Source organism: Pagrus pagrus (genome assembly GCF_965226575.1).
Source record: "Pagrus pagrus genome assembly, chromosome: 10".
Taxonomy (NCBI): domain Eukaryota; kingdom Metazoa; phylum Chordata; class Actinopteri; order Spariformes; family Sparidae; genus Pagrus; species Pagrus pagrus.
The window spans coordinates 18,675,701-18,687,709 of NC_140194.1; the positions used below are offsets into that span (position 1 = coordinate 18,675,701).

Genomic DNA, 12,009 nt, shown 5'->3' on the forward strand with positions numbered 1-12,009 from the left:
GCTTTCAGGAACAGTAGTTGTAGGAAGCTGTTTCAGCCGACTGCTGACTCAGGCGATAATCTCCAACCAGCTCAGCTCACAGCACATTACAGCTCACCGCTGGCTTCTCGCCAGAGACTGCAACCTCCCAAGTCAGTTGATCTATGAGATCTATTTTCAGTGACCGGGCCAGGATGGACTCAGCTGTGCTATATCGGCCTCCCTAATACAGCAGCAACCCGTTTCAAAACCTTTGTTGTGTCCTCCTGAAGGAGAAAAGCCATTCAGTCTGTGTTCAGAGCTTTAAGCTGCAGTACAGCGGCCCGGAGGTGCCAAAAACAAAAACAGTGGACGAAATATATAAAATAGGAAACACAACATTACAGAAAACATAAATGAACAAAAGCTATGTTAATTATTTTCATTGTTTCTGACCAGATCACATTATTTTCATACAGACAAGTGACTCAAGTCATTTGGTCGAATCCTTGGTCACTTTTTCCCCTCCGAGATCCTGCAGTCTCACCTGCAGTATTTGGTCTTTGTAAAGAGAAAAGACAAGGTATCAGTACCTGTCTAATAATGATGTTATTTGCCCATTTATGTGACCTCTTAAAAAGTCTGAAAATGAGTTGAATTTGTATTATAATCATTGATATTCTGAACAATGAAGTGATCAAACAAAAAGCAAATAACTTTATAAAAGCTTAGTCTGATATTCCTTTCCCATCAATTTTACTCAGTGAAATACTGAAAAAAAAAAAAAATGAACTGAAAACATAAAATAAACACAGACAAGTCATCATGTCTCACGTCAAGTCTTTAACTTTCAAGTCGAGTCAAATCATTTGTCATTGCAAGTCATTAAAACACTGATTCGAGTCAAACGTGTGTGGAACAGATTCCCTTCCAAAATTTTGCCAAATTCTTTCATAATATTTTAAATAGTTAACACTGATTATTCACCCTCGCTCAGTCTTCTTCACTGCCTTTGCTGACACATTGCTACACAAATTTGCGCATTACCATGACCACTTTGGCTCCACAGAATAATGGGTATCACCAGCTTGTGTACAGTACAAAACAAATGGGGACCCACTCATACAAACATTGCTCCATAGAGCTACAAGTGGTCAAAAAAAGTTGTATTGTTTTTTCCAAAATATTTGAGTTCCCTGTGATGTTTTTTGCTCTCCAGGGTCACCATATCTCTCATTCTGAGTGGCAGCTATCTATTTGGGGCCTTGTCATTACAATAAAACAAGACCACACCTCAAAAGCATTTATATTTCACACATCAAGACAGTCTGGAAAGTCCCTGTGTTAGTGTTATAGTGATATTTGACCACTAGGGGCGCTACAAAACAGTTCTCACCTGAAAAATGTGTCTCTAGGTCCCAGAAGATGAATTCATCTTTCTGGCTTAAGGTCCCCCTGCTGTTTCTGGCCTTATATAACTGCTTCTGCTTACATCATGTCATCATGACACAACGGTGCACTGAAAATCTGAAGTCAGTCGTTCAAGCTGTGTCAGTAATCCCCTGGACTGCAAGACAAGAGGTGGATAGTCCCCTCCTGACCTTAATCTCATGTCCATTTTATATAAACTCACCTCAGATTGAGGCTGATGAGCAGCTACCACATCAGCCGCACTCAAAGCATGGCGTTTCCCAGAATCTGCCTATGTTTGTCCTCGCATCTCAGTTTCCAGTATCCGTTTAGCCGAGTTAAAAGCGGCCAGTCAATAGCTAATCCTCTCTAAAGAGACTTACACTGCTGCAGACCGCAGATCAAATGTAATGTCCTCAATGAAAACCTACTTTTACACTGTATTATCTCATAGTGTACCGACATTACTACTGCTGACAGAATAATCTCCCCACAAGGTCCATTTAGTAGCTCCTCTGGAGCTTCTGATCATCTGATATGTTCTTTAGCAGCAGATAGAGACGTTCATATTTTGTTTTTTCTGGTTTCTTTTAAGACTTATGTGATGAGTTCATTCTTGACCTCAGTAACAGCAGCTCACACAATAACCTCACCACACTGAGTGGCTGTTCAGGAGCTGAGGTTCATTCTTGACCTGAAGACAGCGGTCGAATAAAATAATAACCACACTTAGTAGCTCAGGAGCTTTCACTCATATCACATCATCTTCATCAGTAGATACTTATTTCCATTTTTCTGTTGGCTTTAAGGACTTATCGTTCATGTTGGTAGGAACAGCTACTAAATGGACCTTGAGGTGAGACTGTTCGATCAATGTGCACTCTTGACCTCAATGTAGTCTATATTGTCTTTAATCCTACAACAACTGATTTTTTCAGATACTTGGGAGCAGCAAAAACAAGCTGAACACATCGCTATCGCTGACTTGTCATTACCTTTTAATGGCTTATTGGCTCACAGTTAACACCTCATCATCTAGTTGGAGTCGTGTTAGTGGCCACGTGAAGAATGCAAGTCAGACTATTTGGTTTCTACCCACTCCTGATGTAAATATCTAACTCTTTAGCTGCTAAATGTTTCGCCATGTTCACCAGCTAGAGGCAGATTTTGTCTGTCTGCTGTCGTGTACGGGGGGCTTTAAGAGTGTTTTTGCTGAAAACAGCTGCCTGCTGCACCTGAAAACCTGACACTATGAGTGTACCACAACAATAAAGTTGCAATGACAGCTTAACATTGAACTAAAACTAAATACATTTCTGAAAACCTGAAAAGAGCTGCAGATTCAGATGACACTTCTGTAGATTCATCCGTGCTCATTTCACACATAACAGTAAAAATGCTGATTACAGCTACTTTAAATTAATGTCACTGATGTATAATGTTTAGAAACTACACTGACAGTATTGGCAAAACTTTCCTCCCGACCATCTCTCTAAACTTCCTGTTTTACAAGGACTGGAAAACACCTAGCATCCCGACTTAAACAGAGTTAAACATTTATATTTGTCATTGTGTAATCATGGTCTCCTATTTCATAACAGTTTTAAAGTATGCATTACACAATTCATGCAGAATACATCAAGACCATCTGCTCTGTCCTACAACAGACTGAGCACACACATTCAGCTCTAATCCTGTATTGATTTCAACTCTAAATCCACATAATCCATGAAAGTAATAGAAGGGATAAACAAGAGCTATTCAACATTTGAAGTGGGATGAAACAAAAAGAGCAGATTCTCTTTAACTACTCTTGCTAGTTCAGTTCTGCCACTTCACGATTGAAAGGTAATACATAATTCTTGTTTTGACCATAAATGTTTTGAGCTGTTTAAAGCCAAACACTGCAACTTTAATCATGTTAGAGGTGGTTAATGTCAAACAGATATAAACCACTAAAGAAGACAAAAATCACTAGTCAATAATTCATCATCTGGATTTATTTTAAGAAACAACACAAAGGCAAAGATACCTGAAGACTCAGATTTTACATTCACACTCACAAGCTCACACTCATTCTCACACACAAAACTCAAAAAGCGCGGGTCAGCGTCACTACTTGTCTTTCTCTTTCTGCTCCTTCTCCTTCTTGTCTTTCTCAGCTTTGGCCTCTTCTGCTTCGTGCTTCTTGATCAGCTCCTCGACCTCCTTCAGCTTCAGCACTTTGATGCAGGTCTTGCCGTTCTCGCGGGTCAGTGTGGCGATCTCAACTGAAACAACAGAGAAAGAGACAGTAGGAACCAGCTGCTGGAAGAGAACATATTAAGTGGCTCTGTACTCTTGTTGTGCCTATCCATATGTAAGTGAAAGCTCAAAGCTCCACACAGATGCATGTTGGAACAAGGAGGCATAGTTATCACCTGACCAGTCACGAAACCGGTTGACCAGGTATAATTAACCTACTGTGTACTGTGTAGGCTCACGCACTGACTGTGTACACTAGACAAAAAACTTTAGCAAATAAAACCACATTGAAAGCACAAAGGTGGCCTTTGTTTTCTGTGGTGTAGTGCTCTTATTGTTAAGAACAGGAACCTCTAAGTAGTTATTTGTCACTGTGTCATGAATACTATAAACCAGACTCACAAAACGGCAAAAGCCTTATAGCAGCTAATGGATGATGATAACCTACAATAATACCTGTATTTGTTTACAGTAGTTACATTAATGTCTTCCTTTTGATTGGTTGGGTTTTATTGATGCTGAAACAGTACGTGAGCACCTTTAACAAAGTATTCATTGTTTTCTGGGTTTTTTTCTTTGGCTACATGGGGGCAGCAGAGCAGGCTGTAAAAACGCTGTCACTAACTGAATCTGTGATATTTCTCTGAGTTTCTCTCTATGAACCACCACGTTTTAACATTATGTATAAAAATGTCTGTTATGGTTTCCTTTTGTTGCTTGATCACTGGTTGTCTGGCTGTATTACAATTTCTATATCCAGTAACCGTTTCATTTTCAGGAACCTTTTGAAACAAACACCTTTATACCAATGAGACTGCCAGTTTAAAAAAGTAAGCATTTGCCCTTTATTATAGGTACCTTAATTATAGGTAAAATCCTTTAAAATGCTCAATATCTGTACTTCTCTCCATCTAACTACTAAAATCTGCACCTTTCTCTGCAGACAGCTTGCTGACGTCCATGGTTTTATTGAGAACTTTTACGGCAAGAGCGAGGGCCGAGGAAAGTGTCATCTCTCCCTCCTTGAAGTCCTGCTTCAGCATGGAGACAGCTGCCTACAAGTGAGCAAACAACACAAAGTAAAAAAATCACACCCAAGTTCCAAAACAACGTCCATCAGAAATATTTACAAAACCTTTTTATCGTCTCCTGTCACACTATTACCAGCTGCTACATCTGATATCTGCTCCTGTATGGCTCTCTCTGTGTGCACAACAGTAACACAGTCAGGTGTGTGTTTCCTCACTGGAGACATGCAAACTTAAAGTGCACGGTGTTCATACAATGCTCTGAGGCAACTCTGTTACCCACAATACTTTGTGTGTAGCCCTGTGGAGAGCCATTAAGATTCACAAAGCCACCGTGAATCAAGTCTTACACAATTAGCTGCCCCGAGAGTCAGCACAAAGTAGGCCACAGCATGTCTGTTTATTGTGAGCGCGTCCAGTCCTTTTCATGGCCACTGTGTTTTAAAACTGTAGGCAGCTGCACCCTCCAGTGTCAGTGTGGGGAATAGCAGCTTTATAATTCCCTCACTTTTGTCTGAATGCTTTGGCCAACTGTTCATATAAAAATATTCAGATTCCACAGAGTTAGGTTTAACTTATGATTCAATGTATTATTAATAATGTTATCCTTGGGGAGGCACTTTCAGGCACTCCTGTGAGTCTTACAGCGCTGTTGTTTCCGATGCAGGTGGCCTTCCAGCCTCCGTAGTTTCCACTGGGGTCGCTCTGGTAGAGCTGGAAGCCGTAGTGTTTATCCCAGCCCATGTAGAGCAGCGAGACTCCAAAGGGACGCTTTCCTGTGAGAAGAGACACACACATACACCGACTTCATTATGCTGACTTCGCTGAAAAGTCTGTGCTGTTCTTTTCTGTGAATCTAAATACTAAAAGTTCAGAGGGTCCGTGGCTTTGTTACTTTTTATTTTAATACGACAATAGTTTCATATTGTGGTGCTGCTTTGTACCTCCAAACTGGGTGTAGGCCTGTTTGATGTCACACAGAGCTGTGACCAGCTGCTCGCAGGGGATTGGCTCCTGGTACTGCAGCAGGTACCTGCAACAGCGATGCAGATCACCACATTCATATTAATAGTTTGTCCCACTTAAACCATTTGGCTGAGGCAGAAATGAAGACTGTGTTCCTGACTAAAATTTACCTCTGTGCTATAAGTCTCAGTTCATTGGTCAGCACGTTGGCATCTGATGTGATTCCTGCCACGCTGCACGCCATGTCTCTGCGAGGAAATGGAAAGATGGAGGATCAATGCAAAAACAGTGATTTTTTATAATCTAAATGTTTATGCCAATCACTGGCTGTTAGACAAACGCCACAGTTGTTCCATTTTTTGAGTGTTGAATTAATGCCCTTTTAAAGTTGCAGACCAATGCCACTAAATTACAACAACGAGGCCGAGGCAGAAGGAACTCACTCATTCAGTTTGTAGATTTTCTCTGAGAAAAACACCTCATCCAGCAGCTTGTGAATGTTCCTCCTCTCAGCAGCCAGCAGCACGCCATCGTTGGCTAAAATTCCCAAGCAGGTGCCCGCGTGGCCGATGGCTTCCATGGCATACTCGACCTGATACAGGCGCCCTGCAAATGAATGACACACGGTCACAAACCCAAAGCACTGAAAAACTAGAAATTAAAAAACACAAGCTTCCTGCTCCTGGCCTGAACATGTAAAAGTTATGTATGTATGGTTGAAATATTCTTCAAAAAATAGATTAACCTAATATAAAAAAGCAATTGGAAGAAACATCATAAACATCTAGCAGCCTCATTCAAGAAATCTTACCCTCTGGTGAGAAGATGGTTGTTCGTGAATCATATCGACGAGACTGAAAGGAAGCAGAAAACAGTTGAAATCTACTTGGACACAATTTGTCCACAAGGTTTGCCTTCATGCAGCATCAACATGCAATATTCCTATTTATCTAATGGACAAATAATAACTTAAAGTTTCACATCTTGTCAAAAAAGCTGACTAGCTGTGGAGATTATGTGTTTTCATATCGTGAGAAATAAGACAGAGAAGGAAGCTGAGCAGCACATCATCGATATTACTTTTATGCTAGCAATTGAGTTGACTCACCATGTTTGGAGACTGCAGTCAAACCCTGCAATCGAGGAAAACAAATAACAAGTTAATCTTTATTGCAGTTAGCTAAGTTTATTGGAGCTAACCAGCTAGCGTAACGTAAAAAAAAAATTCAATTCAATAGCTACAGATTTGCTTCGTCATCTGCAGCTTGTGTCAGTGAAAGTGAAAGAGACAAAACTAAGAGTCGCTGACGTCTTTGGTGTCAAACAGCTAGTTGAGGTTGGTATTAAACTCCTTTAGTAGCTCAGGTTGTTTAGGTTGACGCTAGCTAACGTAACTCACAGGTTTTAGCTAACTGATCGCCGGTTAACTGCGAACACAAATGGAGATGAATCAACAAAATTTTCGCCACCGCTGCGCTTGATGCTTTCACACGTAGCTAGTAAAATACTCTTAATTGTAAATATTTCACACATAAACCAAGACTGAAGACAATAACTTTAAATAAAACACAGCTACAATCTTTAATTCGTAAAACATGAAATTGCTTACCGTCTTACAGAGCTTGTTGTGGGGCGCGTGTTGATGACATCACCAAAAGGCGAGGCGATGACGACATTTAGGCGCGCCCGTTTATTATTAATTTATTTATTTGTCTCACTGACTTTACCTTGTCCTGTTACCTTTAAAGAAACTGAAAAAACATTACCATTACCATTGACAGTCTGTATTCCAAATAAGACAAGAAACTAACGTTAAATATAAATATATAAATATTAATAATATAATAATGTATAAAACTCTATATAATCCGACATATGGGCTAGCCTACCCCACAGATGTTTTTATTTCAGTCTTTACTGATATAGAAATTTGCCACACTCACATACTCTTTTACAAATTTAATTTTGCTGTAAAATAATGGCCAGATTTAGTCATTTTCATCATCTATTAACAATCTGGAGCCATGTTAAAGTAATTTATATTTTTAATGTGAATCCCCCCCTGGGTAATTTAACTGCAAATATTACTATTTTCAATTGGATTTAACTTGTTGTTGTTTTTTTAAGTATGCCTAAAAATCGAATTTTTCTTCAAGACATAACCTTTTTGCTAAACAATTCACAATTTAGTTGTTCATAGCCTGCATATCATATTAATGTAAACAGGATTTACAAGTCACAACTTGAGTCATTGTGGTTCAAATACATATAATAAGTTCTGATTTTAAGACTGAAGGATGCACTTTGTTGCTTAACTTCCTTCTTCTGTATTATGAAATATGAAAAAAAGAAAAATCTGAGTTTATTTGACTTCTTCTTTCTGTGGCCAGATAGAAGTCACTTTCAAACGTATATACATCATGAGTTTCAGCCAGTAATAACACATTGTACATCATAGAATAACGTGTTAAAAAAAGGTTTGAAGCATAGGTCCACAGCCCATATGTGCAACGAAACAGCTTCTGCTTGTTTTAACTATCACTCATATTCATACTGACTTCCTAATGCAAGTCCCTCTTTGTGTTTCTGTCTCTCAGTCACAGCTCAGCAAGGAAATATCAAGGAAACACAAAGAGGGAAGATTGTACCAAAACACTGTAGTGTTCAAAGGTACCAAATTGATATAATCAACCTTCCACTGTGGATTTTGTCCCCGATCGCTTTAATTGGAAGTGTGTTAAGAAGGGATCATACAAGAGCCAGTGTGAACAGGACAGGAGGAAAGATTACAGCAAGCAAGACCTGTTTCAATCTTCTTATGGTTTTAAGACGGCCTTGAAAAAGTGTGAACCTTTCCTATAGGTATCAAATCACTTCAAATACATGAAGACAATTTACAAACCTGAAGTCTATCAAAAATAATTCACAAAATAATAAAGACAGCGATTCATACTTTCATACTAAGCAGTTTCGGCAGTGCTGGCTGTGCCTTTGTGCAATTAATCATCTTCACCACCAGGGGGCCCCCTCGCCTTGAGTATGTGGTGAAGATTAGGCCCATTGACTTCAGAGTTTAACTGGGATTTATTGCACTTGATCTGGAAATAGTTATCTAGTCATAAAACTGACCAGTCAAGAATTCGCTTCAGCATAGAAGTCCTCGAAGCTGCCGAACATTTTGATTTATGGTTGCTGCAGTAAATCAGCGTGTGTGCTGTAGCTGACCTCTGACCTCTGACATCTATGGTCAGGTGGTGTGGGTCTGTGCATGTGTGTGTGGTCGCATTTCAATCCTTATTCAGTCTCTGTCTTTGGATTTTCTCCTGCTGGATTTTCAGGCTTATTTATTCTAATTAAAATGTTATCGCTTCTGTGACAAATGTGGAAGACGTACCAGAGAAAGATCATCCTGACTCAGTGTCTTATGAAGTGTTTGTAGGTTCAAACCAGTGTTTGGTTGGATTAATGTTCGGGATGATTCATGAGTTGCTACTGAAACTGAAGGGGTGTTTTCCTAAGCTTATTTTGCTCATTTTTATTCAACCTCAACCAAACACACAGCATGAATAATGACACATAAACAGTCATCTCTGTTGTCAGTAAAGTCTGTCTACAAATCCTGTTTTGTCCTGAAAACACACTTCTTTCTTCATCTGAAATCACATGATAAGAACCAGTCAGTGATTTATACTTTGGTCCGATTGGATTAATGTACTGTAGCTGTGTAGAAGAAACCTTTTTGTTTCTCGTGTGAGGTTTCCCTCTCAGTTACACAGTGTGCACGGTTGCCACAGCCTGGCAGCTTACCTTGAGATTATCAAAAATAATCACATCCTCACATTGTTCTCAGAGGATTGGCTCAGGAGAGTACAGAGTTGCAGCTGCAACGCCGCAATAAACAAGCCATAACACCGCACTGTTTATTCAGAGATGAGGAGTATACTGTGTTTTGATTTGTTTTGCTGGCCTCAGTCTCCCCTGTGGAGCTGGCTCGCAGATCCTCCTGGATATGCCTGAGGCCAGTTTATAGCTCCTTCACCATATTTATCTTTTAAAGGCCTCTGACACTGGTCTCACGTTGTGCTCGCTGCAGACTGTAATTTTTAATTTGAGCTGAACCCAGAACATTTATTTTCTACGACTACTCTGGATTAATCTCTTTTAGCAAGTGGCCACATTGTTTTGACATACAGGCTTACGGTTGAGTGATGGATGTGAACTATCCAATCTCCTCTGGCCTCCAATTGTTTGGTATCACTGAAGCAGCATTTGTTTTTGTAATCATTATTTGGCTGCCAGTGCTGCGGGACTGCTTCTGAGGGATTTTTATTGGACACTATAAAACCCAACACAGTGGCAAACGGTACCCAGCAGCCTGATGAAATATGGGAGGCTGGGGTGGCCAGCTACCAATCAGGAGGATGGCACAGATCCATAGATAAACCGAACATTTACACTCACTGTCACACTGTCAGACTCTCCCTGTAACATTACTCTAACATGTATTTAACTACCAAATGTATGCAAAGTATGTGGAAGGGGAAAATACCAAAACAACTAATGCAAAAAAGTAGGCAGAATACTGTATGTTTGCTCTATCATTGTAGAGGCTAATGCAGCTTTTCCCTGGGAAAGTACAGAGCCACTGAGTGGGAATGTGGAGTGAAACCAAAGTTAAATAGCCAATGTTTAAACATTGCGTCTAACTAACTAGCCTAGCTAACATTGGAAGAACAAGCTTGATGGCTTTAGCTAATTTTACAAGTTTGTACATACGTAATATAAATTATTAGCATTACAGTTAGCTTCAGCTAGATAGCTTTGAAGGTGAGAATGATGCCATTAAGTTAGAAAGTAGCTTACTAGCTGGAATAGTTTTATGGTGAAAGTTAGTTTCAGCTATAGCTAGGAAAAAGGCACCAGCCTTTTTCCTAGCTATAGCTGAAACTAACTTTCACCATAAAACTATGCCAGCCAAGTGTAAGAGATGCTAATAATTAAATTAATTATGTACAAACTTTTAACATAACGTTAGTTATAGCTACGCGGATTCTTACAATGTTAGCCAGGCTAGTTAGCTACTTTCTATCTTTTTGGCATCATTTAAAAAAAATCTTTGAATCAATGTCTTTTGGTCCTTGATAAAGACAATCAAGATTCAGGTTAGCAAGATTTAGCCTATAGATAAACCAATGAAATGAGATGTAGGCTACAAGATGGACAGGTTGTTGACTGGGTTAAAAAAGGTGATAATCATAAAGCACATCAGTCGGATCCCAAAGTCAATGTTGCAGAGAGCCTTGTGTACAAACTTGGACTTGTTATTTGTACAACTAATGAGAGACGTGTGTGAAAAGAAACATGCAGTTCTTGTGCTTGAAGTTATTTCAGTAAAATTCAGCTGGGATCCTGTTGTTTTGACTTTTTCTAGCATTATTATCACTTCATGAAAATGTCATTTATTTTCACAGCTTTCAGAAGATGGTGAAACGTGAAAAGAAATGTGGCAACCATTTGTGTGTAGCATACGTGTTGGGAGTGGCGAACATCAGTGAAATGTTTATAGGCCTGAATCATGATTTTGAAGCTTTCAGTTGGATCAGTGTTTATCGGGTCACTGACTTTGACCTTGGTGTTTTGAATCCAGGAAAGCATCTGATTTTCCGTGTGTTATTTCCCAACATCAGAACATCAGACAGAGTCTGTTCCCAGTGAATCCCCCTTTTCCAAGTTAAATCTATTTTTAGTCTTGGTTTGATGAGTCACAACGTCTACCTGGCATCATCATCTGACGAGACCAATTCGAAAACCATGACTAAACAGAAAAAAACAGCTGTGATGTTGAAATAATGGGACGTCCAAGGGATCATGGGATCTGTGACAGGTATCCCACAGGTGTGTCATCTCAGGTGGGTGTGAGATTGATGCCATTTCTGCACTCAAGTGTTCAATGTTTACATCACAGCCTGTTCACTGGCAGTTGGAAAGCAGTTCTGGGATCTGATCGTTTAGGCATAAACACCCACCTGGCTGCTTAGTCAGACCTCATCAGACAGATGAATCGAGGCATGATGCAATAAAATGGTCATCAGCAGATCTGTATCCTGCCACGCATTTCCAAAGAATATAGAAATGTTGTATAATCTTGATTTTATTCATTAAGTAAGCGGCTCAGTTAATATTTTCTGCAGAGTTTTAGATTCAAACAGCTGCCTGTAGACTCAAGTAACTAAACTCTAACTCAAATAACTGCCTCAGAGCGTCATCTCTGTTTTGACTGTAATTAGCACCAGGTTACATTGTTATTTCTGGGAAATTACTAGGAAATTACACACTGTTAAATAAATTACTGTTGTGTTTCTGCAACACAAATCACATTTAGGTTGAGAAACACTGAATCCCT

At 39.6% G+C, this 12,009-nt stretch overlaps 1 protein-coding gene across 1 annotated transcript; it reads right to left on the minus strand.

The window, feature by feature from the left end:
* Positions 1-3,350: 3,350 nt before the first annotated feature.
* Positions 3,351-7,274, minus strand: psma4 (proteasome 20S subunit alpha 4). Its single transcript, XM_084363935.1, has 9 exons — positions 7,216-7,274; positions 6,715-6,739; positions 6,418-6,460; positions 6,050-6,212; positions 5,777-5,854; positions 5,585-5,673; positions 5,286-5,416; positions 4,544-4,667; positions 3,351-3,638 (listed from the first exon to the last, which is right to left on the minus strand). Exons 2-9 carry the CDS (start codon positions 6,715-6,717, stop codon positions 3,484-3,486), a joined length of 786 nt encoding a protein of 261 aa, XP_084220061.1. The 5' UTR covers positions 6,718-6,739; positions 7,216-7,274; the 3' UTR covers positions 3,351-3,483.
* Between the last annotated feature and the right edge of the window lie 4,735 nt (positions 7,275-12,009).